The sequence below is a fragment of the Anolis carolinensis genome, chromosome 3 (assembly GCF_035594765.1).
Source record: "Anolis carolinensis isolate JA03-04 chromosome 3, rAnoCar3.1.pri, whole genome shotgun sequence".
Classification (NCBI taxonomy): Eukaryota; Metazoa; Chordata; class Lepidosauria; order Squamata; family Dactyloidae; genus Anolis; species Anolis carolinensis.
The window spans coordinates 188,473,926-188,499,575 of NC_085843.1; the positions used below are offsets into that span (position 1 = coordinate 188,473,926).

General features: G+C 40.7%; 1 protein-coding gene and 1 long non-coding RNA gene across 3 annotated transcripts in view; one reads left to right on the top strand and one right to left on the bottom strand.

The window, feature by feature from the left end:
* Window positions 1-2,581: 2,581 nt before the first annotated feature.
* Window positions 2,582-13,816, bottom strand: LOC134297697 (uncharacterized). The gene is made up of 2 exons (XR_010004540.1): window positions 13,582-13,816; window positions 2,582-2,756 (listed from the first exon to the last, which is right to left on the bottom strand). It is a non-coding gene; the product is annotated as an uncharacterized LOC134297697 (long non-coding RNA).
* Window positions 13,817-13,952: 136 nt separating this feature from the next.
* Window positions 13,953-25,650, top strand: part of vstm4 (V-set and transmembrane domain containing 4) — a 91,567-nt gene continuing 79,869 nt past the window's right edge. For both annotated transcript variants that reach the window (XM_016996241.2, XM_003225394.4), the window contains exons 1-2: window positions 13,953-14,084; window positions 20,887-21,285. In XM_016996241.2, the coding sequence (XP_016851730.2) occupies window positions 14,042-14,084; window positions 20,887-21,285 (442 nt within the window). In that variant the 5' untranslated portion in view covers window positions 13,953-14,041. The remainder of the gene's footprint in view (window positions 14,085-20,886; window positions 21,286-25,650) is intronic.

A 25,650-nucleotide genomic window follows, 5' to 3' on the forward strand; every position in this document is an offset into this window, starting at 1 on the left:
ATCATGAAAAAGTAAACAGCCCCTCATTGGATCATCATGTGGAAATACTGGGGTGACTAATAAAGCCCGAAGAGCATAGGGGCATTTGAAGAACATATTTTATATCTCCACTATTTCCTTCTCAACTTTAGAAGCAAATTTTTATTAAGTGCATGCAAGAGGATGATCTTAAACCTCAAGAAGAGAGTGCACAATAATTGTATGTTCCTGTAATACTCTCCAAAGGCCTATTCAGAGTCCATTCTGGAAGACAACAATATATTACAAAGTTCTACAAAGTTCCTCCTAATGAACGCATGCCAATTTGAGAGCAAGAATTTGGCCTCAGAGGACAAAATAACCACTGCTCTTAGTCTCTGGGTACTTTGCTACTTTATTTCAGAGCGATTCAAAATCTAATTAAATTTCCAAACTCTAATGAAATTACAGTAGAAAAATCATTTAGGACTATATTATATACAATTACTCATGACTGAAAATTACTGCTAGCCTCTTTCACTGGAGGAATGTCCCTGGAGAAATCCTTGTTATTCTGACCACAAATAAATCTAGCACTATTCCCCTTAATTTACTGAATGAAGGTAAAACTGGAATTAATTAAAAATATATATCCTGCTGCTGCTCAGTGACTGGGGAGTTGCAGGGCTAGCTTTTGTAGTCACCAGAATGGCCGAGGAGCAGGGTGGCCTCTTAGTTTTCACACAAAGACTAAGAAAGACATAAGATTTTCAGAAATATTTATTTCTGATAAAGGAATGCTATTAATTTTGGGGAAAAATAAAAACCAAATACTGACATCAAGAAGTGGTCTTAGACCAAGCATCTACAAATAATGACTTATCTGTATTCAAATATGGATATTTTCTACTCTCAGAGCGTGTAATGGAAATCTGTAAGTGGGTTTACCTCCTTGAGTCATTTTTTTCTACATCTTGTTTTGTATTTGTGATACAATTATAGGCTGGATTAGGGTAAAATGAAATTGCTGTAATTTGTGTACTCAACACACCCAGCTTTAGATGGATTCAGACTGATTTAAAAAAACCAGAACGTCTCTGATTTTCTTCCTGTTTTTTGCTATTTCGTTTTGGAGATCCACACATATTTTTTTATCTTTGAAATTTTTCCATCAGCTCTCAGCACTGTCAGATACCAGCTCTACTGGTTAGTTTATCTTAATGCACAATATAATAAAAAAGAACAGGAACAAAATCTAGGACTTTTTGATCAGTCTGGGAGTGCCCATTGTTACAATGGGGATATTAAAAATGATTTCAGCTCCACTAAAACTGCAGGTTCAGGTTCCCGGTGTGCCTAGGCTCCAAAGATTGAATGAAACATGGATGGGTTGAAGGCAAAGAGCAGAGGCTTCATCCACTCATCCAAAGAGTATGCCAGAAGAGTACGTTTTCAAATTGGACATGCCCACAATGCAAATATGCAGAAGAATTTATAGGAGTTTGACAACAGTTTAAAACAATGGACTTTTGCCAATGAGTGCTGATTGACTCAGGCTGGGGCCGGGTAATATCCACGTGCTGGTTGACCGAAGTATGCTGGCTATCACTGGCATCGGTTGCTCCCAGGGTCTGGCGGGAATTTTAATAAACTGTCATTGCTCAGTTTAAAGCTTTGTGGCTGTTTCTTGGTCCACCTCTGGGGGGTACATGGGGAAAAGGAATGTGGGTAGAGTCCAGGTTGATGGGTGTTCCTGCCAGCCAGGATGGGACAATAGATCTTCCCATCATGCTTCCTTCATCTCCCCCATATCTCTGTTCCACGTATGACTCCCAGTTCTCTTGCTTCCTTCCAGAGATTGTGATGGCCAACTGGAGAGCCATGCTTCATCATCAGTAAGGCTGGCCAAGCACTGCTGGAAGAGAGAGAGTACCATTACTGCAACCATGGCCAGTGCCACAGATAGCATCCTCCTGTACTCTGCCACAAACACAAGGGAGTTGATGAAGCATTGGAGATGATCCACATCTACAGGAGTTCAGGGAGGAGACGGCATTCAGGGAGAAGGATGCAGAGTTTAGACAGAGTCAGTGATAGCAATAATGTAGCTATCAGGGCCAACTCAATGACAACATCAAGGCAAAGAGAGGGCTGCTAGTCTGACTGGTGGAGCACCTCAAACACATTTTCAGATGTGGTGGGTGGTGCCACTGTCAATGGACATATCCCTGCAAACCGTGCAGTGTCCCAGGATCAGGGGGCAGCCACAAAGACAAGACAGCTAGGAATGCACTCCAATAGCATTCTTCAACCGCTCACCCCCCAGACCCAGGAGGAGGTGTCCAACTCTCCATGCCCACAGTGGAGCTGAATCTCAGATGCTTGGAGAGGCTACCCAAAACCCCCAAGTATCCCAACTCTCACCATGATATAGTATTAGATGAGAGACCCGTGCACACAGCCAGAGTCACACAGCAGCAATGTTTTATGCTTTCCTCTTCTCCAGAGGACCCTTTCTAGTTGGCAATCCATACCTCATCTACCTGCAATGTCCCTTGAAACCTTAATGCCACACTTCCAACTTTTGCTTTATGTCAACAAAGAAACAAACAACATACTTGGATCTTTTGCAAAAAATATTTTATTAAACAACACTTTTACAGTAAATATGTGGAGGATGTTGTTAGGAGAGGTGATATTTACAAGGGAAGGGAATATTTACATATAGGAAAGTGCATGCTGCACCAGAAGCTCCTCTTGCTCTTCCATGGCTCCCGCCTTCTGATCCAGATGACAGACTAGAAGGCAAGAAGCAAAGAGAGGACAATTAGCAGGAGTTAGGACACACAGGATCTATGGTCTCATGCTGCGTACATTGTGCATACAGCAGGGGCCCAGCAAGCCACTTCTACCTGCCTATGAGACGTAACCTCCCATCTCATTCCACTGTAATAGCCATTTCTCCACCAACAGGCCTCGTGATTAACCAGAAGTGCCTGGTTAGTACCAGCACCTTCATCACCTGCACAATAAATAAATTTAAAAGGGGAAGGGGGGGAGAAACATGTTAATGTGGGATTTGTGTATTGGTAGTGTTTAAATGAAATTTGTGTCTGACATGTATTGCATACAGGTTGCATCATCCAGAGTATGCTATAGTCTGTAAAGAGTTAATGACTGAGAAGCTGTGTTGACCTTGATGTGTGGCTGGAACCTGGGGAGTATCCAGACTCAAATGTGTTTGTACATTACTGATTGCGTCAGTTGAGATCTTGCTCTGTTCTGAGTTTGTGTCTGCCTAGAGAGAAAGCAAAGCCTGTGTTCGTCTGCAGGTCTGTTTGTTTTGTATAGTAAAGCTTTGTATATATTTTTAACATCGTTTCTGATGTCTCTTCGTTCTGCGCTCCATTGACAACATACAACTGCTGCTACGCTGTGAATTACTCTGACAAAACATCCAACAAATCTCATCTGTGATGGCAGGGCTACCCAGCACAAGGGAAGGGCACCAACCCTGTAATGAACAGGTCTATTCAAGGGAGAAATATATCCAGGTATAGTTGGTGGCTCTAGAGGTGGCTGGAGGTTCTAGAGCCTCATCCTCTATCAGGTCCACCCTTCTAGGAGCCTAAGGAGGGGGATCCGGCTGCCTCTTCAGCCTTTTGGGCTGATGTCCGAAAGTACCTCTATGTAGTTGTTTTATTGGCACTGAATTTTTGTCAGGTCTGTAAGCCACCTTGAGACCCTTCGGGTGAGAAAGCTGGGCTAGAAATGATGTAAATAAATAAATAATACTACGCATAGGGAAAACAGACACCATGAATGTCATGTGGCATCTGGCAGCATAGGTGAAGTGGTAAAAAAGGGGTGGGGCACCCTATGGGTTGATTGGGCCACCTTCTCAACATTGATCACATAGATGAGAACATTCGGCATGTCCTCTATTCCACTGTCCAACTCACTGTTAAAGATGTTGAATAACACTGGGTCCAGAACAGAAACCTATGGCACTCTGCTAGTTGCATTTCTCCAGGATGAAGAGGAGCCATTGGTAGCACCTTTTGGGTTTGATTGATCAACCAATTATAAAAACACTTAATAGTAGGCATTGTCTAGCCCACATTTTACTACCTTGTCTGCAAGAATATCATGGGGGACCTTGATGAAATCAAGGCATGCCACATCCACAGCATTCTCTTCATCTACCAAGGTTGTATTAATTATCAACAAAGAAGTAACATTAGTCTGAGATTACTTGTTTTTGACTTCTGTTACATTGCAATGAATGTATATACATAAATGAAATAGTTCAGTAATTACCATAGACAAAAATAACTGCAGTGAGTTCCAATCCATCTAACATATTAAAGATAACCTAATAAGTCTATCAGAGCATCTTGAGTATCAGAGATTGGACTGGATGGCCCATATAGTCTCTTCCATCTCTATGATCTCATGAAATTGCTGTAGTGTTATACTGAATGCAACATAGGGGCACCTTCTCTCCTACTTTTGCCCAAAAAAGCATTCCTTTTATTTAAGAAAATATTATTAATTATATTTCATATATAAAAGTGCTTAATAATAAAATGTAGAAAATACTTCTAAATCAAAGGTAAATACATTAATTGTTTATAACAGCAAATTGCTTAACAAACTGGAGAAACTGAAGAGAACCCAGAATTAATCCCTGTAGGAGTTTTATTTATTTGTCTGAATCAGTTTTCTCTGTGATGAATGATGAGATACTGGTAAGCAAATGCTGTGCTAGAGTAGTTTCATGGATTCCCAAGGTGTCTTTTATCCAGTTCAATAATACTACAGATCATTAGCGGCATAGGCTAAATAATATCCTAAGTGAGTAATGCTATGGTAAGTAATTTTGAATGTGTATAGTGGAGAATTAACCATCCTGTAAGGTGTCTGTTAATTGATTTCCTTTCTATAGTTGCATTTTAATTAAGATCTTTGGCTTGGGAGGATGTGGTCAGAATGTAAAGGCATCCATTCAGCAGTACATGCAACTGTTCCATCAACTCCTTTAGAATCACAGTTTGAAGAAAACAAGTCTTTAAATAAATCAAGATTTATATACAAGCAAACAGATGGAAATATTAGATGGAAAATTACTATTCTAGAATAGGAATGGTCCATAACTTCTTGGTCGGCAATTTTTAGAAGCCGTGCTTGACACAGCTTAAAGCTCAAGAATACAAGTAATAGCACTCCACTTTATTCCCACTCCTGTTTCAAAGATTACAACATCATATTAAAAAAAAAATCAAAGAAAGTCAGAAGCAAAATCTCTGATTTAAATATTTATTTAAAGCATTTATATTCCACCCTTCTTGCTCCGGAGGCTACTCGGGGCAGAGCACAACATATATACGGCAAACATTCAATGCCGGAACATAAAATAAACTACAAATATACATAAACACTAAAATAAACTGGACACAGTATATTATTTGAGAACACAGAAATGCTCGACAACTCCAACAACTATTATGTCAGACTACACAGAGAAGCCATTGAAATTCACAAGCATGTGGACAACTTCAATAGAAAGGAGGAAACCATGAAAATGAACAAAATCTGGCTACCAGTATTAAAAAAACTCAAAAATCAGAACAGTAATAAGAAGCAACACTCTGAAAACAGAGGAGTTCCAGACATGGGAACCAGGGGCAGCTAACGATTGTGAACAAAGGATGCCCCCAGACAGGAGATGAAGCTATTCAATGCTAATTAAGGTGATTAACTACAACATTCACACTTGCCTCCAACTGACAAAGAGTTTGTCTCTCACCCTGGACTTTCCACAGATATATATAAACCTTCCTTGCTTAGTTTCTCCATGCCTCACAACCTCCGAGGACGCCTGCCATAGATGTGGGCAAAACGTCAGGAGAGAATACTTCTACAACATGGGCATACAGCCCGAAAAACATACAACAACCCTAAAATAAATTATCTCCACTTTTAAAATCAATTGTTTAAAACCATATCAGGTCAGCCATACTGAATCAGGTCAGCAGGGTAAAGTTCCCAATTGTTGCCTCATTGCACTGCCCCAAAGGCTTGGTCCCACAGCCAAATCTTTACCATCTTTCTGAAGGACAGGAGGGAGGGGGCTGATCTAATTTCGCCAGGGAGGGAGTTTCATAGCTGGGGGGCAATCACTGAGAATCTCGTCCCCGACAATTGTGCTTGTGAAGGTGGTGGGACTGAGAGCAGGGCACCCCTGGAAGATCTTAATCTCTGTAGTGGTTCATAGACGAAGATGCATTCAGACAGGTAGATTGGACCAGGACTGTTTAGGGCTTTATAGGATGAAGCCATCACCCTGGCTTTATAGGTAAAGGTAAAGGTTTTCCCCTGACATTAAGTCTAGTCATGTTCGACTCTAGGGGGTGGTGCTCATCTCTAATTCTAAGCCGAAGAGCCAGCGTTGTCCATAGACACCTCCAAAGTCATGTGGCTGGCATGACTGCATGGAGCGCCGTGATTTAAATAACACGTATAATATCAAAGAAATGAATTTCTGAAACAGAAACAAAATGCCCATATGATAAATCTTTGAAAATATTCACTCAACATTTTATCAGTTAAAGCTTTCTTGGACTGAAGCCAGGGATGATGTTAGGGAGAATGCAAAAAGATACTACCTGCAACCAAAAAGAAAGAGAAGCATCAATGGATGATGGAAGAAACTTCAAGCAATGAAGGTAAAATGGGGGGGATGACCTAACCATCATGCTGAAATGCAACCAAAAGAACATTTCAAAAATAATGTGAAAAATATATTTGCACAATTAACTCTAATTGCCCCAGAGTAAGAACTCTGGACTGAAACTAGGGACATTGCCAGGAAGCAATGTAAAAGACACTATCCGTAGCTTCAATGGATGATAGGAAATTTAAACCAAGATGCTCTACAACAAGCGGGGTGTACATTACATGACCAAGTAGAGATAAAAAGATGATAGAAACAATACATGGAAGAACTATATAAAAGAGATGAAAGGGTGACAGCCTCACTCAGGGAAAAGCATTAACATTGATTCATAGTTGTTCTCTTTGTCCCTCTCCATAAGTTGCTGGACAGTTTCATTCAAGATTCTGACCTTATTTCCGTCACTGTTCTCTAATTTATTTTCTGCACTAGCTTGGGTACCCAGCGGTGCCTGGGTTATTTGAAAAAGGCATTGTTTGTTTTGGGGTGCTAGGTAATATCATTTAGTTAATTAGTAACACTGTTAGAAAAAAGACAGTCTTTGAGTCGTTTTTTATGAATGCTCCCATTACAAAACACATAATGATATGGGTGAACTATAATTCCCAGAATTGTGGGTCAACCCTCCTTAAACCAGCCCTGCATGCACAGCTGGCCATGTTGGGTCTGTGTGCCAAGTTTGGTCTATTGCGGATGGTTCACCAATCCAGCTATTACTAAAAGAAGTGATAAATAAAAAAAAACACTAAGGCTTTACACTTAACAGTCATTTCTGGACAATATTAAACCCAATATTAAGTGTGTGAGTGTGTGCATGCTGTACACCAGGGGTCCTCAAACTTTTAAAGCAGAGGGCCGGTCCACAATCCTTCAGACTGTGGAGGGGCCGAATTATCATTTGGAAAAAAAAAAAAACAGACAAATTCCTATGCATACTGCACATGTCTTATTTGTAGTGAACAACAACAACAATGAAAGTACAATACAGTATTTAAAAATGAAAACAATTGTAACCAACATAAACCTATCAGGATTTCAATGGAAAATGTGGGCCTGCTACTGACCAATGAGAAAGTCAAGTTAATTAGGATTGTTGTTGTTGTTGTGTGCCTTCAAGTCATTTCAGACTTTGGGCGAGCCTAAGTCTAAAATTAATTATTTATTCATTTACTACATTTATTTATTACATTTATATCCCGCTCTTCTCACCCCGAAGGGGACTCAGAGCAACTGTATGTACATACAATATATTATATTATTAGCATAGCACAATATTAGCATTATATAATTCTATATTGAACTATACCACTATACTGTAATATTATATGTAATATATATCATACAATTAATATTATATGGTATTATTAGTATTATATTGTATAACATATTATTATCAATATTATATGTATATACAATATATTATATTATTTAAAATGATTTAAAAATATTATAAAACTGAGGGTGGGGGCCAGGTAAATGACCTTGGAGGGCCGCATCCGGCCCCCGGGCCTTAGTTTGGGGACCCCTGCTGTACACGGTTTTTGACATTGCAAAATGTGGAACTTCACAGGGAGTCTTCTGTTTACCTGCATGATGTAGGATTGAAACCAACGTTCCAAACTTCCTGTTAGAGTAGAGTGGTATCAAATGAGTCATGCTGTCCTTGTGTCATATAAACTACAACAAAAAAAGGGGGGGGGGAAGGGTAAGATATTCAGGTTCCCCCCTATGGGACACTACAACCAACTTTGCTGTATGATCTCAGAAGGCTTTGACCCAGATTGGCAAAAGCACTGTTAAATATAATGTGCAGTTTGACCCTGGTGATTTTCTCCACTGGAATTATTCCAACTGGATTGTGTTCAGCCTCGGGACATCCTGCAAGATATCATGAGTCAGTGTTTTAAGTATGGGTCTAACAGGTTTTCCAGTCTGTCCTAAATTTAATGTTGGGGAAAAAATATGCTTCAGTTTGCTAACAGAGCGGGCCTTCCACATGATGGGAAGCATGTGTTTTTACTGCCCCAAACATTATGATTACCAATCTTTACTTCAATTACTCCTTCTGTAATATTTTCCAACTCTAAGAATTGAGTAGACAACTTCTGTTTAGAAAAGCGATTGCCTTTTAAAAGAAATGGTGGGTGCTAAACAGTTTGCTTTCTGCTTAGTTCCACATGCAGATTATAGTTGTAGCTATTTAACATTTCAACATTAATGTTCTACTTGACTTAAACTTGACTTATTTCCTTTTTGGTTATCCATCATAACATTTATTCATCTGGGAGAAGTTAATTACCATTATTGCAACTAGGAAACTGGAATATGCTACCATGTGCTCTCAAGTTGATTGTCAAGTTATGGTGATCTCTGTGTATTTCATAGTTTTCTTAGGCCAGGAATATTCAGATTTGGTTTGCCTAATTCCTTCTTCTGAAATATAGCCTAGAACTGGACTTTGTAAACTTTTGCTGCTTGCAATTCCTTCCTGCCCATTTGTATAGGTAGACAAAATAGGCATAAAATCAGAATTTGCAAGACTTGCTAAATAGGCTGATTTCCCTTTTTATGGAGTACAGCTAAAGCATTTTCTGCAGATTCCACTGTAAACACAGCATGTTGTTGCTAACAGATTTCTGTAAATGGGTAGCGATGAGAAACCCTTTTTAATGTTGCCAAAAATGGTGTAACATTGATCTCAAACTGAGCTCCTCCAGATGCTTTGGACTTCAGTTCCCACAATTCTAAGAACTGGCAATGCTGGCTGGGGTTTCTGGGAGATGAAGTCCAAAACACCTGGAAGAGCACAGTTTGAAAAACTCTGGCCTAGACATTGTAGCTTCTTAAACTGTGGGTTGCAACCCCATTTGGGGTCCTCTTCCTGAATTTGGGGATCACAGATATGTATGCAACTTGCCACTTAGTGGCTGTTTTAGACACTTACATGAATATGTTAGCAACTACATGCAGCAAATGCTTCAGCTGCCACCTGAGGCTGTTAAACAAGCATGCCAGCATGACATGAAAAATGTTGAAGATACAGTATTCTCTGCCCTGCAGTATCAAATATTCAGAAAAGATTTTATTCTGTGTGTAAAAATAAAGAATCAAGGCACATCCCTTTCGTTAGTACAAAAATGCTTTCATCTATACATATAAAAGTGGAAATATGTATGCATACTTGTACCACAAAACTACTACATGGCTTGATAGATCTGGACCACATTTGGCACACAAATCAAGCCTGCTAGTACATATTTTGGGTTGGATAATGAAGGGTATGTGTAGCAAATTTGGTCCGGATCCATCAAGCCACATAGGAGCCTTTGTGGTACAAACATACAGACATGGTATCACTTCTACATATACAATATAGATTATAAAGGCAGTTCCCAAGTTACGAACAAGATAGGTTCTGTAGGTTTTGTTGTATCCTAGCCTGCACCTGAACTGTCAGGTGAGCCTGAAGTTGGGCCTGTTCAGCCTGTGATTGTACCTGCACCTGACCTGTCTGATGAATCTGGCTTGGGGCCTAGGATTCCCATGCAGCCAGAGTTGGATGAAGCTGTTGTTCCTGGACAGTCAGAGTTTGTTCCTGAGGATTCTGGGAACAAGCATACAATGGTTTCAAGCAGGCAGCTTGAACCACAATCCTTGGGCCAGTCAAAGTCGAACTATCCCTTGGCAGATGGGCATTTCAGTTGTGATAAGATTAACGAGGCTGACAGAAAGAAAGCTATATGCCAACAGAGACAAGAAAGGGAGGTCTTGAGAAGAAGCAGACGATTACTAATGAGAAAAAGTTTTAGGCAAACTTCCAACAGAAAGAGGCCTTGATTTCAGCTTTAAGAGGAACTGCTTCTGAGAGAGATTTTCAGAGATGGTAACTTTGCTCATTGAGTGTGGTTCCAGTTCATGGACACATGTATAATAGAATCCTGTTTCATGTTCCTGTGGATTTTCATGCCAAGTTCATGTAGCCTTGTATCTTGAGTTTTGTTCCAATCCTTGCTCTTGTTCTTGCAGAAGAACAGGCAATGGTTTTAACCTTGATCGCTGCTTTTTGCATCCTATGGGGTTTGATGCAGAACAATAGGAAACCATTAAATAACTGTTTTTAAACTGTTGTTAGTCAGTTGTCAAAGGTTTTCATGGCCGGAATCACTGAGTTGCTATGAGTTTTCTTGGCTGTATGGCCATGTTCGAGAAGCATTCTCTCCTGATGTTTCACCCATGTCTATGGCAGGCATCCCCAGAGGTTGTGAGGTCTGTTGGGAACTAGGCAAGTGGGTTTATATATCTGTGGAATGTCCAGGGTGGGAGAAAGAACTCTTGTCTGTTGGAGGCAAGTGTGAATGTTGCAACTGATCACCTTGATTAGCATTGAATGGTCTTGCAGCTTCAAAGCTTGGCTACTTTCTGACTGTGGAGGATCCTTTGTTTGGAGATGTTAAGCTGGCCCCGATTGTTTCATGTCTGGAAGTCCCCTGTCTTCTGAGGGTTGTTCTTTATTTACTGTCCTGATTTTAGAGTTTTTAAATAGTGGTAGCCAGCTTTTGTTCATTTTCATGGTTTTCTCCTTTCTGTTGAAATTGTCCACATGCTTGTGGATTTAAATGGCTTCTCTCTGTGTCGTCGACATGGTGGTTGTGAGAGTGGTCCAGCATTTATGTGTTCTCAAATAATATGCTAATATGAATAGGTTTTCTGTAAACTGTGTTGTCCAATTGTTGGCTGGGTTTGCAGATGACCAGAACATCTAGAAATGGTAGTTCCCCTTCATTTTCTTTTTCCATTGTGAATTGGATGTTTGTGTGGATGCTGTCGAGGTGGTCCAGGAACTTGTTGAATTCTTCTTCCCCATGGCTCCAAATGGTGAAAGTGTCATCCATATATCTGAACCATATAGTGGGCTTTTTGTTGTTGTTTCTAGAGCTTGTTTTTTTAAAGTGTTTCGTGTAGAAATTTGCTATGGCCCACTAAGAAAATCCAACAAATGCTATGTTCAGCAAAGGACAAGAGGGATCCTCTCTCCTCTGCAGTTGTCTACCGTACACCATGCTGCTGTGGGCAAGTCTGCATAGGTACCACCAAACGGAGCATTGCCCAAACACAAATCAAGAAACATGAAATGCACTGCAGACTAACTCAACCAGAGAAGTCAGTTATAGCAGAGCACTTGATGAACCAGCCTGGACACAGAATATTATTTGAGAACATAGAAATGCTGGACCACTCTCACAACCACCATGTCAGACTACACAGAGAAGCCACTGAAGTCCACAAGCGGTGGATAATTTCAACAGAAAGGAGGAAACAGTCAAAATGAACAAAATCTGGCTACCAGTATTAAAAAAAACAAACTCTAAAATCAAGACAGTAAATAAAGAATAGCACTCAGAAAACAGAGAATTCCAGACAGCCAGCAATCAAGTGCCAGTTAACACCTCTCAAACAAAGGATGCCCCCAGGCTGCAATAGCCAGGCTTTGCAGCTGCAAGGCTTTTCAATGTTTATTTATTTACAGTATTTATATTCCGCCCTTCTCACCCCGAAGGGGACTCAGGGCGGATTACATTGTACACCTATAAGACAAATATTCAATGCCATATAACATAGAACAGAGACAGATGCAGAGGCAATTTAAACCTTCTCCAGCTTCCAGTGGGTATGCTTGATTCCAGCCACAGGGGGAGCAGCTGCTTCATCATCCACTGCAACCGCAACTTCCTCATTCCAATGGATGATTTTTATGGTGTCATAAATTTGCCTCTCCACATATAAGTGGTACCTAAATTTCCTACCTAAATTTCCTACTGTGCCTCTTGTGGCACAGTGTGTTAAAGCTCTGAGCTGCTGAACTTGCGGACCAAAAGGTGCCAGGTTCAAATCCCGGGAGCGGAATGCGCGTCCGCTGTTAGCCCCAGCTCCTGCCAACCTAGCAGTTCGAAAACATGCAAATGTGAGTAGATCAATAGGTACCGCTCCGGCAGGAAGGCAACGGCGCTCCATGCAGTCATGCCGGCCACATGACCTTGGAGGTGTCTATGGACAATGCCGGCTCTTCGGCTTAGAAATGGAGATGAGCACCAACCCCCCAGAGTTGGTCACGACTGGACTTAACGTCAGGGGAAACCTTTACCTTTACCTTTAAATTTCCTACTTGATAGATGCAACTATCTTTCGGGTTGCTTAGGTCAGCAACAAGCAGGGGCTATATTTTATTTTTAATTGTCGGGTGCTCACCCCCACACGGGCTGGCCTCGAACTCATGACCTCTTGGTTAGAGTCATTTATTGCAGCTGGCTGCTAACCACAGCCCGGCCTCAATGTTAATCAAGCTGACTAATTGCAACATGCACACTTGGCTCAAACAGACAAGAATTCTTTCTCCCACCCTGGACTTTCCACAGATATATAAATCCCACTTGCTTAGTTTCCAACAGACCTCACGACCTCTGAGGATGCCTGCCATAGATGTGGGCGAAACGTCAGGAGAGAATGCTTCTGGAACATGGCCATGGTTAGTGTGATTTATTGCAGCTAGCTGCTAACCACAGCCCGGGCCCAATATTAATCAAGCTGACTAATTGCAACATTCACATTTGCCTCAAACAGACAAGAATTCTTTCTCCCACCCTGGACTTTCCACAGATACATAAACCCCACTTGCCTAGTTTCCAACAGACCACACAGCCTCTGCCATAGATGTGGGCGAAACGTCAGGCGAGAATGCTTCTGGAACATGGCCATGCAGCCCGGAAAACTCACAGCAACCCACTGTTGTCAGTCTCCTTTAAGGTAAGAGACTTTGGGCAGAGCAAGGGATCTCTTGGTTTTTGGATACTGCTGTTTCGCCTGATTAAAAACAAAAGCGTAATACTAACCTTGCGATGAATGTGAGATGAATGTACTGCCAGCCGCTAAGTTTCCATGTGGGAGTCTGTTGTGGGAGGCCGAACTCCAAAGGGGCGACACTCTCCCTTAAAGGGACAGCCACCCGTGCTGCTTTCCCCTCTCAATGTGATGAGGTGGATGGAGTTCCTAAGCCCCCGCTCGCCCTTCCCCGCGCTCTTGTTTTTGGGCCGTGGCGCGTGGGCGGCCAGAGGGGGCGTGGCTTCTTTTGGTGTGAGGGAGCTTGCTAGGGAACGCCATTGGGCGCGAGGAGAAGCTTTGCCTCGCCTGCAGGGCCTCTGCCTCTGGGCCCTCTTTTCGTGAAGTAAAACTTTCCGAAGTGTCTTTGTTCGCGGCTCTGAAAGCAAGAGTGGGGCGCGGGCGGAGACCAAACCAGCCACGAAAAGGGACGGGGAGAGAGGAGTGAGTCGGGGGAAGAAGCCGAGAGAGGCGATGCGCCTCCTGGCCCTGGCGGTGCTGCTGGTCCGAGTGCCCGGTAAGGAAGGAAGACGCTCCCGCTTCGGCATCTGCTTCTTCCCTGCGCTTCACTCTTTGCTCTAGGACAGGGGTCCTCAAACTTTTTAAGTGGAGGGCCGATTCATGGTCCCTCAGATTGTTGAGGGGCCGAATTATCATTTGAAAAAAAAAAATGAACAAATTCCTATGATCACTGCACATGTCTTATTTGTAGTGCAAAAAAAACCCCCAGCAACAATTACTTATTTATTTATGTATTACATTTATACCCCACCCTCTCTCACCCCAAAGGGGACTCAGAGCAGCTTACAAATTGTATGTACATACAATATATTATATTATTAGCATAGCACAGTATTAGCATTATAAATTACTATATTGTACTATACCATTATACCGTAATATTATTAGTAATATTACATTTAATATATAATATATAATTAATATTATTCTATTATACAATATTATTATATTGTATTATTATTATTAGCTGCCCTGAGTCCCCTATTGGGTGAGAAGGGCGTGGTAAAAATACTGTAATAAATAAATAAATAAATAAATAAATATTATATTGTATTACATTAAAATATTTATTATCAATTTTATATGTATACACAATATTTTTATTACAATATATTATATTATTACCATATCATTCATTTAGAATATTTCATTTACAGTATTGGTAAATGAAAAAACAATACAATATTTAAAAATAAAAATAATTTTAACCAACATACTGTAAACTTATCAGGATTTCAGTGGGAAGTGTGGGCCTGCTTCTGGCCAATGAGATCATCAAGTGGGATTGTTGTGCCTTCAAGTCATTTCAGACTTTGGGCGAGCCTAAGTCTAAAACTAGGGCGGGGGCCAGGTAAATGGCCTTAGAGGGCCGCATCCGGCCCCCGGGCCTTAGTTTGGGGACCCCTGCTCTAGGACAATGACGGGCAACCTTTTGCGCTTGGTGTGTCAAAATTCACCAAAAAACCTAGCATGACTTGGGTGGTGTGTCACTTTGAGAAAAAAACCATAATTTCACAATATATATAGTTTAAATAACAAAAAATATATACAGTAGAGTCTCACTTATCCAAGACTCGCTTATCCAACATTCTGGATTATCCAACGCGTTTCTTTAGTCAATGTTTTCAATACATTCTGATATTTTGGTGCTAAATTCATAAATACAGTAATTACAACATAACATTACTGCGTATTGAACTACTTTTTCTGTCAAATTTGTTGTAAAACATGATGTTTTGGTGCGGAATTTGTAAAATCATAACCTAATTTGATGTTTAATAGGCTTCTCCTTAGTCTCTCCTTGTTATCCAACATTTTTGCTTATCCGACATTCTGCCAGCCCATTTATGTTGGATAAGTGAGACTCTACTGTAATTGTAATATATAACTGTATTTAATCAAAAACTATTTACTACCATTATTTCCATGTACAACAATCTATGGTACCTCTTGCAATTTCCACGCTGATTTCTCTCTATTGTAGTTTCAATGTAGTCATGAATAATGAATAATATAATAGTAATAATATAATAGTAATAATATAATAATACAGTAGAGTCTCACTTATCCAAGACTCGCTTATCCAAGGTTCTGGATTATCCAACGCATTTTTGTAGTCAATGTTTTCAATATATCATGATATTTTGGTGCTAAATACAGTAAATACAGTAATTACTACATAGCATTAATGTGCAATGAACTACTTTTTCTGTCAAATTTGTTGTATAACACAGTATTCCAGGTGAGGGCTAACCAACACAGAATAGAGGGGCATCACGACTTCCTTCGATCTAGACACTATACTCCTTTTGATGTAGTCCAAAATCCCATTTGCTTTTTTAGCTGCTGCATCAAATTGTTGGCTCATGTTCAACTTGGTGTCCATGAAGACTCCAAAATCTTTCTCACACTGACTTTTTTTCCGTATCAGGAGTGACGGAGAAACTGCAAGTTGCTTCTGCTGTGAGAGAATAGGCCGTCTGCAAGGACGTTGCCCAAGGGATGCCCAAATGTTTGATATTTTACCATCCTGTGGGTGACTTCTCTCACGTCCCCGCATGGGAAGCTAGAGCTGACAGATGGGAGCTCACTCCACTCCCCAGATTCAAACCATGATCTTTCGGTCAGCAGTCCTGCCAGCACAAGGGTTTAACCCATTGCGCCACCGGGAGCTCCTCTCTTATTGACTGTTGTCGAGCCAGGCATCCCCCATTCTGTATCTTTGCATTTCATTTTTTTCTGCTTATGTGTAGCATCCTACATTTCTCCTTGTTGAAATTCATTTTGATAGTTTTGGCCCAACTCTCTTCTGTTGAAGTCAAATTGAATTCTGATCCTGTGAGGGAGAGGTAGGGAGAGCCAGCTCAGCTGGGGACGGCCCCTTGGGATTTAGCAATGTACTCCACACAATGAGTATGTGTTGACTACACAAGCTCAAAGGATTGGATACAGATGTACATTTCTTCATCTGCATAGCAATTATTACATAGACACATTTTTCATCCAAGCTGCATTTAAATATCTCACTTTTGTTTCAGCTTCATTCACTATCATCATATATAACTGTGACTGTAACATCTTACTTGGCCTTATTGCTACACTGTTTACTGATCTTTTGAATTCATTTTCTTTCTTACTAATTTCCTTCACAATCACCTGCATTTGTCCTTATCCCTTTTATTATTGAATGCTATTTTAAAGAAAACTATCATCCTCTCATAACTGCTTTGCTGGCATTCCAAACAGTTCAAACTTCAACCCCTCTGTCAATGTTATCCTCAGATTGTTCTTTTACAGGCAGTCCCCGAGTTATAAACATCCAGCTTACAAATGACTGATAGTTATGAACTGTGGGTAAACTACAACTCCCAAGCTTGTGGGTCAGTCCCCCCGCCCAAACCCTGTTACTGTTGAAAGCTGGCTATTATGAGCATGTATGCCAGGTTTGGTACAGATCCATTGTTAGTGGGGTTCATATTGCTCTTTGATTGTGAGTGAACTGCAATTCCCAAAATTATGTGTCAACCCTCCCCAAACCTGGGCAGTATTCAAAGTTGGTCATGTAGGCAATGTGTGCCAAGTTTGGTCCAGATCCATCATCAATTGGATTCACAATTCTGTGATTGTGGGTGAACTACAATTCCCAAAAATGTGGGTCATTTCCCCTCCCCCTAAACCCCACCAGTATTTTCTGTTGATCATGGTGGGGTCTGTGTGCCAAGTTTGGTCCAGATCTGTCATTGGTAGGACTCAGTTCTCTCTGGAAGTGGGAGCCATCATGTAAAATACATATAAACATACATACATACATACAAAGTTTGACTTATATTAGCACTAGCTGTGCCCGGCCACACGTTGCTGTGGCGAAGTCTGGTGGTATGGGAAATAAAGTATTGAGGAATTGGTGGTAGTTAAGGTCAAGGGTAAAGGTTTTCCCCAGTCATTAAGTCCAGTCGTGTCTGACTCTGGGGGTTGGTGCTCATCTCCATTTCTAAGCTGAAGAGCCGGCGTTGTCCGTAGACTCTTCCAAGGTCATGTGGGATGACTACATGGAGCGGCGTTACCTTCCCGCCGGAGCAGTACCTATTGATGCACTCACATTTGCATGTTTTCGAACTTCTCGGTTGGCAGAAGCTGGGGCTAACAGTGGGGGCTCTCTCCGCTCCCCCAATTCAAACCTGTGACCTTTCGGTCCAGAAGTTCAGCAGCTCAGCGCTTTAACACGCTGCGCCATCAGGGGATATTATTTCCTAAAGGTTGTGAATATACAATATTTCTGATTGGTTTTTTTTGTTTGTTGGAGGCAAGTATGAATGCTGCAATTAGGAAAAATGATTAGGATGTAATGGCCTTGCAGCTTTAAAGCCTGGCTGTTTCCTCCCTGAGTGAATTTTTTGTTGGGAGGTGTTAGCTGGCCCTGATTGTTTCCTGTCTGGAATTCCCTTGTTTTCAGAGTGGTGTTGTTTGCGATATTTTATGTGCTTCTACTGTCTGTGGCCCTGAGAAAACAGGATTTGCCAGACTTTGATGATGGGAATACTTTGTTGGGAGGTGTTAGCTGGCCCCGATTGTTTCCTGTGTGGAATTCCCCTGTTTATTTACTGTCCTGGTTTTAGAGATTATATTGTTCTGCATTATTCTATCCCAGTAATTATTTCATATTAAAGAAGAATCTCACTTATCCAACATTCGCTTATACAATGTTCTGGATTATCCAACGCAGTCTGCCTTTTCATAATCAATGTTTTTGTAGTCAGTGTTTTAAATTCATTGTGATATTTTAGTGGTAAATTTGTAAATACAGTACAGTAGAGTCTCACTTATCCAACATAAACGGGCCGGCAGAACGTTGGATAAGCGAATATGTTGGATAATGAGGAATTAAGAATAACCTTATTAAACATCAAATTAAGTTATGATTTTACAAATTAAGCACCAAAACATCATGTTAGACAACAAATTTGGCAGAAAAAGCAGTACACAGTAATGCTATATAGTAATTACTGTATTTATGAATTTAGCACCAAAATATCACGATATATTGAAAGCATTGACTACAAAAATGCGTTGGATAATCCAGAACGTTGGATAAGCGAGTGTTGGATAAGTGAGACTCTACTGTAAATACTACATAGCATTACTGTGCATGGAACTACTTTTTCTGTCAAATTTGTTGTATAATATGATGCTTTGGTGCTTAATTTGTATAACGATTACCTAATTTGATGTTTAATTGGCTTTTCCTGAATCCCTTCTTATTATCCAACATATTCACTTATCCTGCCGGCCTGTTTACGTTGGATAAGTGAGACTCTACTGTATATTGATAATCTTAAATTATCTGCTTAGAACTGGATTATATGAGGCCCCTTCTTCACAGCTGTATAAAATGCACACTGAAGTGGATTATATGGCAGTGTGGAGTCAAGATAATCCACTGCAAAGCAGATAATATAAGATTCTAAATGGGTTATATAGCTGTGTTGAAGGGCCTTGAGTCTACACTGCCATATAATCCAGTGCAAATTAGATAATCTGTGGAAGAAGTCTAAGTGAGGCCTAAATCTGCCTGTCCCCTAACTGAAACCTGGCTGTCCCTTGGTTGCTAGGCAACCAAGTGGGCAGAGATTAGTCCTCTAAACTGGCAGCAATTGGATAAAAAAAATTATTGCTCTCCCTCTAATTAGGACTTTATTTTTCTTTTCTTTTTGTTGTATCAACCTTGAGGCGTGGATGATGGGTTGTGTTGTCAAATTTTGAGGTTGGGGGGCCTGTACTTTTGTTGTTTTGTGAATTGCCGTGATGCCATCACTCTTTTATATATATAGATAGGTACCCAGCAATGCCCAGGTTAGGTATTTGGAATTTGTAACACTATTAATTTGAATAGTCATTGCTTTTGGATTTTATGAAGGATCCCATGAAGAAAATACATAAGGATGTGGGTGGACTATAACTCACATTATGCCAGATTAATTCCCCTAAAACTCCACCATTTTGGGTATGTATGCCAAGTTTGGTCCAGATCCGTTATTGGTGGGGTTCACAGTGCTCTCTGGATGTAGGGTGAATTACAACTCCCACCATGCCAGGTCAGTCCCCCCAAAACCCCTTCAGTGTGTTCTGTTGGTCATGGAGGTTCTGTGTGCCAAGTTTGGCCCGGATCCGTTGTTGGCAGGAGTTGAACTTACACAAATTGATATTTTAAATGTGTAATTAAGAGTAATCTAACTTTTATTTAATCACAATTTAGGTAACATTATTTGAATGGATGCACATACTTTAGTATTTTGAATCAGTACTCTTCAGACAGCTGTCCATTGGAATTCCACAAGTAGGACATTCTCATCTGTGTTAACCAGGAACTGATATACAGAGGCACGCTATGCTTGGTATTAAAGAATTACAGAAAATGATGTTTTAATCACAACAACAACAACAACTTTATTTGTATTCCACCATATCTTCCCAAGGGCAGATTCCAGCATATACAGAGACACAAGTAAGCAAGGTACAAGGCAAACATTAAATGCCTCCAAACAATGAAACACAGACACACAGAAAAAGGTAAAGGCTTCCCTTTCATCTCCATCTCTGGGGGTGGTGTTCATCTCTGGCTCTGTAGATAGTGTTCATCTTCATTTCTAACCTGAAGACCTGCGTTGTCCATAGACACCTCCTGGTCATGTGGCTGGCATGACTGCATGGAGCACCGCTGATTACCTTCCCGCCGAGGTGGTACCTATTGATCTACTCACATTTGCATGTTTTTGAACTGCTAGGTTGGCAGGAGCTGGGGCTAACAGTGGGAGCTCACCCCGTCCTGCAGATTCGAACTGCCAACCTCCCGATCAGCAAGTTCAGCAGCTCAGTGGTTTAACCCATTGCACCACCATGGCCCCTAATGTTGATTTTATTTTGAATTTATCTGTAAAACATTTTGATTTTATTTGTAAAACATTTTGATTTTATTTGTAAAACATTTGTATCTGTGTGTATGTGTGTGTGACCGGGGGACATAGATAGAACTTCTGTTGTGATGAAGTTTTTCAATTACCATGCCCCCAAAGCCAAACACGATAATAACAACACCAAACAGTTGCAACAAATCAATACAAAAACTCATAATAAATATACAGAACATAATAATTCAATGAGCTTGCTATTCGCCATCTGTCTTAGGATGGGTGCTGGGAAAACAGGGTCTCCTCAGAATCAAAGTAAAATCTTCATGGAAGAGATCTTTCTCCTTTCAATACTGAAAGTCAACTTGAATTTGTTTCTTTTCTCTTTTGCAGAAGTATGCAAAGCTCTGAATGTGACTGTCTCTCCAGGACCCAAACTACTATATATGACGGGAGACAATGCTACACTATTTTGCCATGTTTCTCAAAAAAGACGACTAGAGAATCTGCTAGCTGTCCGGTGGGTCTTTGTCCTTCCGCCTACAAAGGAGTATTTGATACTCAAAATGACTAAGTATGGAGTTGTCCAGTACTATGGAAATTATACACATCACTTCTATAAACAAAGACTTCATCTTTTTGAAGACAAATATAGAACAGTGTACACATTTTTGATACTGAATCTCCAGCAAGCTGACCAAGGGCACTATACATGCAAAGTTCAGGAAATTGGCAAGCATAGAAACAAGTGGATAGTATGGTCTAATGGCAGTGCATCTACAGAAATCCAAGGTGAGAATATATCAGCTTCTGTTGTAATCTGCCCTCTCTATGCAATACCTGCTTGTGTTCCTGTGTTACCATAATCCAGAAAATTAAATCCAAAATAACTATTACTTTTATAAAAAGTCAATAATATATTTTGTGCTGCAAAATACTTCTCAAATATAGTAAATAGAAATTCAGTGATAAAGGCTCTGTAAATTGGAATACAGACAGGCCCCGAGTTACAAGCACCTGAGACAACAGGAAGTGAGAGAAATCTACCTCTTGGAAGGGAAATCCACTTGTGGAAGAGTTATCACGGGGAAGGGTGTCTCTGCTGAAGCTTTATCACCAATCCTTGTTTTAAATTTTTCAAAAATCCAATTATCACAGGGACAGAAAGTGAGGTGAAATCTTCTGAGCAGGGGCACAGACAGCAAAACAAACACCACCAGGGTGTTAACCCTTCCCTGTGCAATCCATATATATATATATATATATATATATATATATATAGAGAGAGAGAGAGAGAGAGAGAGAGAGAGAGAGAGAGAGAGAGAGAGAGAGAGAGAGAGAGAGAGAGAGAGAGAGAGAGAGAGAGAGGGTGGTGGGGAAGGGGTATATTTATATATTTGGCTGGAGCTATACTTAAAAAGTGTACCTGTTCCAACTTACAAACAAATTGGAGCCGCGGTAGCACAGTGGGTTAAACTGCTATCTTCAGGAAATCTGCTGGCCGGAGGGTTGGCAATTTGAAGCCATGAGTCAGGGTGAGCTCCTGCTGTCAGCCCTAGCTTCTGCCAACCTATCAGTTCGAAAGCATGCAATGCGAGTAGATCAATAGGTACCGCCTTGGTGGGAAGGTAAAAGGCCGCCCCATGCAGACATGCCGGCAACCGATCAGAGATGTCTGTGGACAACAGGCTCCTCGGCATGGAAAAATAAAACAAGAGCATCTCCCCACGGCCAGAGTTGAGCATTGCCTCCTGATGCCAGAGATTTAAAAAGATGTCTATCTCCCCCCAACCACCACCAGGTCATCCCCCCAAATTCTCCCTCAAACTCCATCAATTGGTCATGGTGTGCCTGCATTCCAGGTTTAGTACAGATACATCATTGGTGGGGTTCACAGTTCTTTCATGATGTGGGTGTATTGCATCTCCCAACACCCTGGGCCACTCTCCCCCAAGTCCCATCAGTATTTAAAATTGGTCATGATGGGTATGTGTGCCAGATCTATCATTGGTGAAGTTCACAGTGTTCTTTAATTATGGATGAACTACAACACCCAACATAGTTGGTCAGAGGGTTGTTGTGTGTCTTTCGGGCTGTGTGGCCATGTTCCAGAAGCATTCTCTCCTGACGTTTCGCCCACATCTATGGCAGGCATCCTCAGAGGTTGTGAGGTAAGCCTTTGACAACACATAGTTGGTCAGTCTTCCACCCAACTCCCGCACCAGTATGTAAAGTTGGTCATGATAAGCATGTTTGGTTTGGTCCAGATTAATCATAGTTGGGGTTCATGATGTTCTCTTGATGTGGGTGAACTATAGTTCCCATCTTCCTGGGTCCTTTCCTCCGCTGCAACCCCAGCCCCAAGTACTCAAAGTTGGTCATGGTGGGTATGTGTGCAAAGCTTGGTCCAGTTCCATTGTTGGTAGTATTCACCGTACTCTCTAGATGTGGGTAAACTACAATTTCCATCATTCAGGGTCAATCCCTCCTTTCAAACCTTTCCAATATTTCTGTTAGTTATGGTAGATATGTATACCAAGTTTTATCCAGATCTGTCATTGTTGGGAGTCACAGCGCTCGCTGGAAGTGGGAACCATCATGGAAAATACATACAAACATAGCTAGAAAGATAGAAGCATACATTCAAACATATTTTCACATTTATTATATGTATACTAGCTGATGTATACCCCACTCCAACTCTTCCACAATTTTGTAGCACTTTACCAACTATCTCATGTTTACAAAACTTGCTCAGTGCACTTTTGCCCAGTTCGTTTTTATGATTCTACTGTCGTATTTTAATATGCTTTTTTATTAATGTTTTTGCTATCTATGTTAATGTTTATTCTCATCCACACGTGGTTTTTGTTAATTGCTGTATTTTATGTTTTTATTGTATTTGCCTGGGCTGTTGCCCCATGTAAGCCGCCCCGAGTCCCTTTGGGGAGATGGAGGCAGGGTATAAGAATAAAGATTATTATTATTCTTATGTACCCGGCAATGCATGCGTTAGATAATTTGTAACACTATTTATTAGAAAACTTTATTGTTTGTTCTTGGATTTTATGAATAATCCCATTAGAAAATATGTAAGAATGTGGGTAAACTGTGGCCTCTAGATGTAATGGGCTAACTCCTATCAGCCAGGGTCAATCCCCCCTAAAACCCACCGTATGTCAAGTTGTTCATGGTGGGTATCAGTGCTAAATTTGGTTCTGCTCTGCAGGGGTAGATTCCTCAGTGTCAGGCTGCTGCTCTCTGCTTTCCACTGAGTCAGATACTGAGCGAAGCAGCCCTTCTTCTTCATCCCCACCACTAGCCCTGACATATAGAAACTAGACCAGTTGTTCTCAAGCTATGGGTCCCCAGATGTTTTGGCCTTCAACTCCCAGAAATCCCAAGAGCTGGTAAACTGGCTGGGATTTCTGGGCCAAAACACCTGGGGATCCACAGGTTGATAACTAATGAACTAGACCTTCCAGAATTGGAGATTAATCCAGCCATAATACATTATTATAATTTTACCTTTGCATTATATCTTCTCCAGGTTAAGTGCACCAGTTTCCTTTACTTTTCCACATAGGGATGGCTAAAACAGAATACAGTAGTTTAATTATTTTCCTTGATGAAGTCTAGAACTGCATTGGTTTTTTATTTTATTTTAATTCTTTGCTACCATGTCATACTAATAACTCAAGTTAAGCTGGAGTCTTACCTGGATCCCAAGACACTTTTTATATGTACTGCTATCAACTCAAGTGTCACCCACCTTATGTTTGAGCATCTCATTTTCCTGATCAAACTTGCATTATCCTTGTTAATATTTATTTTGTTTTTTCCCCAGTGTTCCAATAAGTTAAAGTTATCTTGCATTCTAAAAAAAAAATAGGAGGCGCGGAATAAAGGGGAAAAAAGAAATCTAGCAGCATGATTAAAACTAACCGTTGTGCCCGTTCCTGAAAATGAGTGAGTACAATGGGGACATATGGCCTGAGAAACAGGTCCTTGCATCCAATAATGGTGCTTTTGCAATATCAGTCCACTTCCTTAGATGCAATAACACAGTGAAGAGAAACAATCTTACTTAATACAGTCCCCAGTGATTCATATCAGAAACACTGAGAACTAAAAAAAAGAAATTTTCTAAACCTATATAACCAAGCATTAAACCAGCCAGAGGAGTCTGACTTTTCACAAGGCCTATTATTTTGTTCCTTCAAACCTATACACATAATACAGTTCTGTGATGATCTGAATATACTGTATACTTTATTTATATTCCACTCTATCGTCCTGAGGGGACTCAGGGTGGATTACGGAAACACATTCGGCAAGCATTCAATGCTATTATACAATTAACAAGGACAGACAATTCACTGACAGAGGTAAAGACATTTCCCATCTTATTTCTGGCATCTTGGAGGCTGTACTTGACTCCGGCTGCCGGGGTATGTGTGTGTGTGTGCTGTCACTCCATTTTCCATGCCGAGGAGCTTTGTCATTCTTAAACGTCTTCCCAATCAAGGGCGCCTTTATTACCTCCCTGCTAAAAGCAGTACCTATTTATCTACTTACATTTCTGCTTTCGATCTGCTAGGTGGGCAGGGAGCTGGGACTAACAGCGAGTGTTCACCCTTACCCAGGCTCAAACTGCCGACCTTTTGATCGGCAAGATTTTTCTGCAGCTATTGGTTTAGCCCATTGTGCTAAGCCCGGCTTTCTTCCACCATCTATAAATTAAGAACATTTCAAGTCAGTACAAGTGCTCACAAGCATCACTTCAGCCTCCACAATATGATAATGGACCTTGGATCAACACACAAGAAACCTTCTCAGCACTATAAAACTAAGGAATCTACATCAACGCCTCTGGAAGTCCAGAACATGAAATTGAATTTCTATATGCTATCCAGTATCAGAAATAACTCTGACATTAGTACAAAACAGGTTGAAAAAGGAGGAGTCATGAACATCATGAACCAATCAGATTGCCCAAAGAAGACCAAGGGACAAGTTCCCATGCCATATTTTTTTACAAAATCCTGTATAAAGATCCCACAGATGGATATATCAGTGTTAAATAAAGTCTAAATTAATATTTAAAGCTATTTACTCTTGCTGTATCATCTTTCTCTCCTCTCAAATACATTAAAA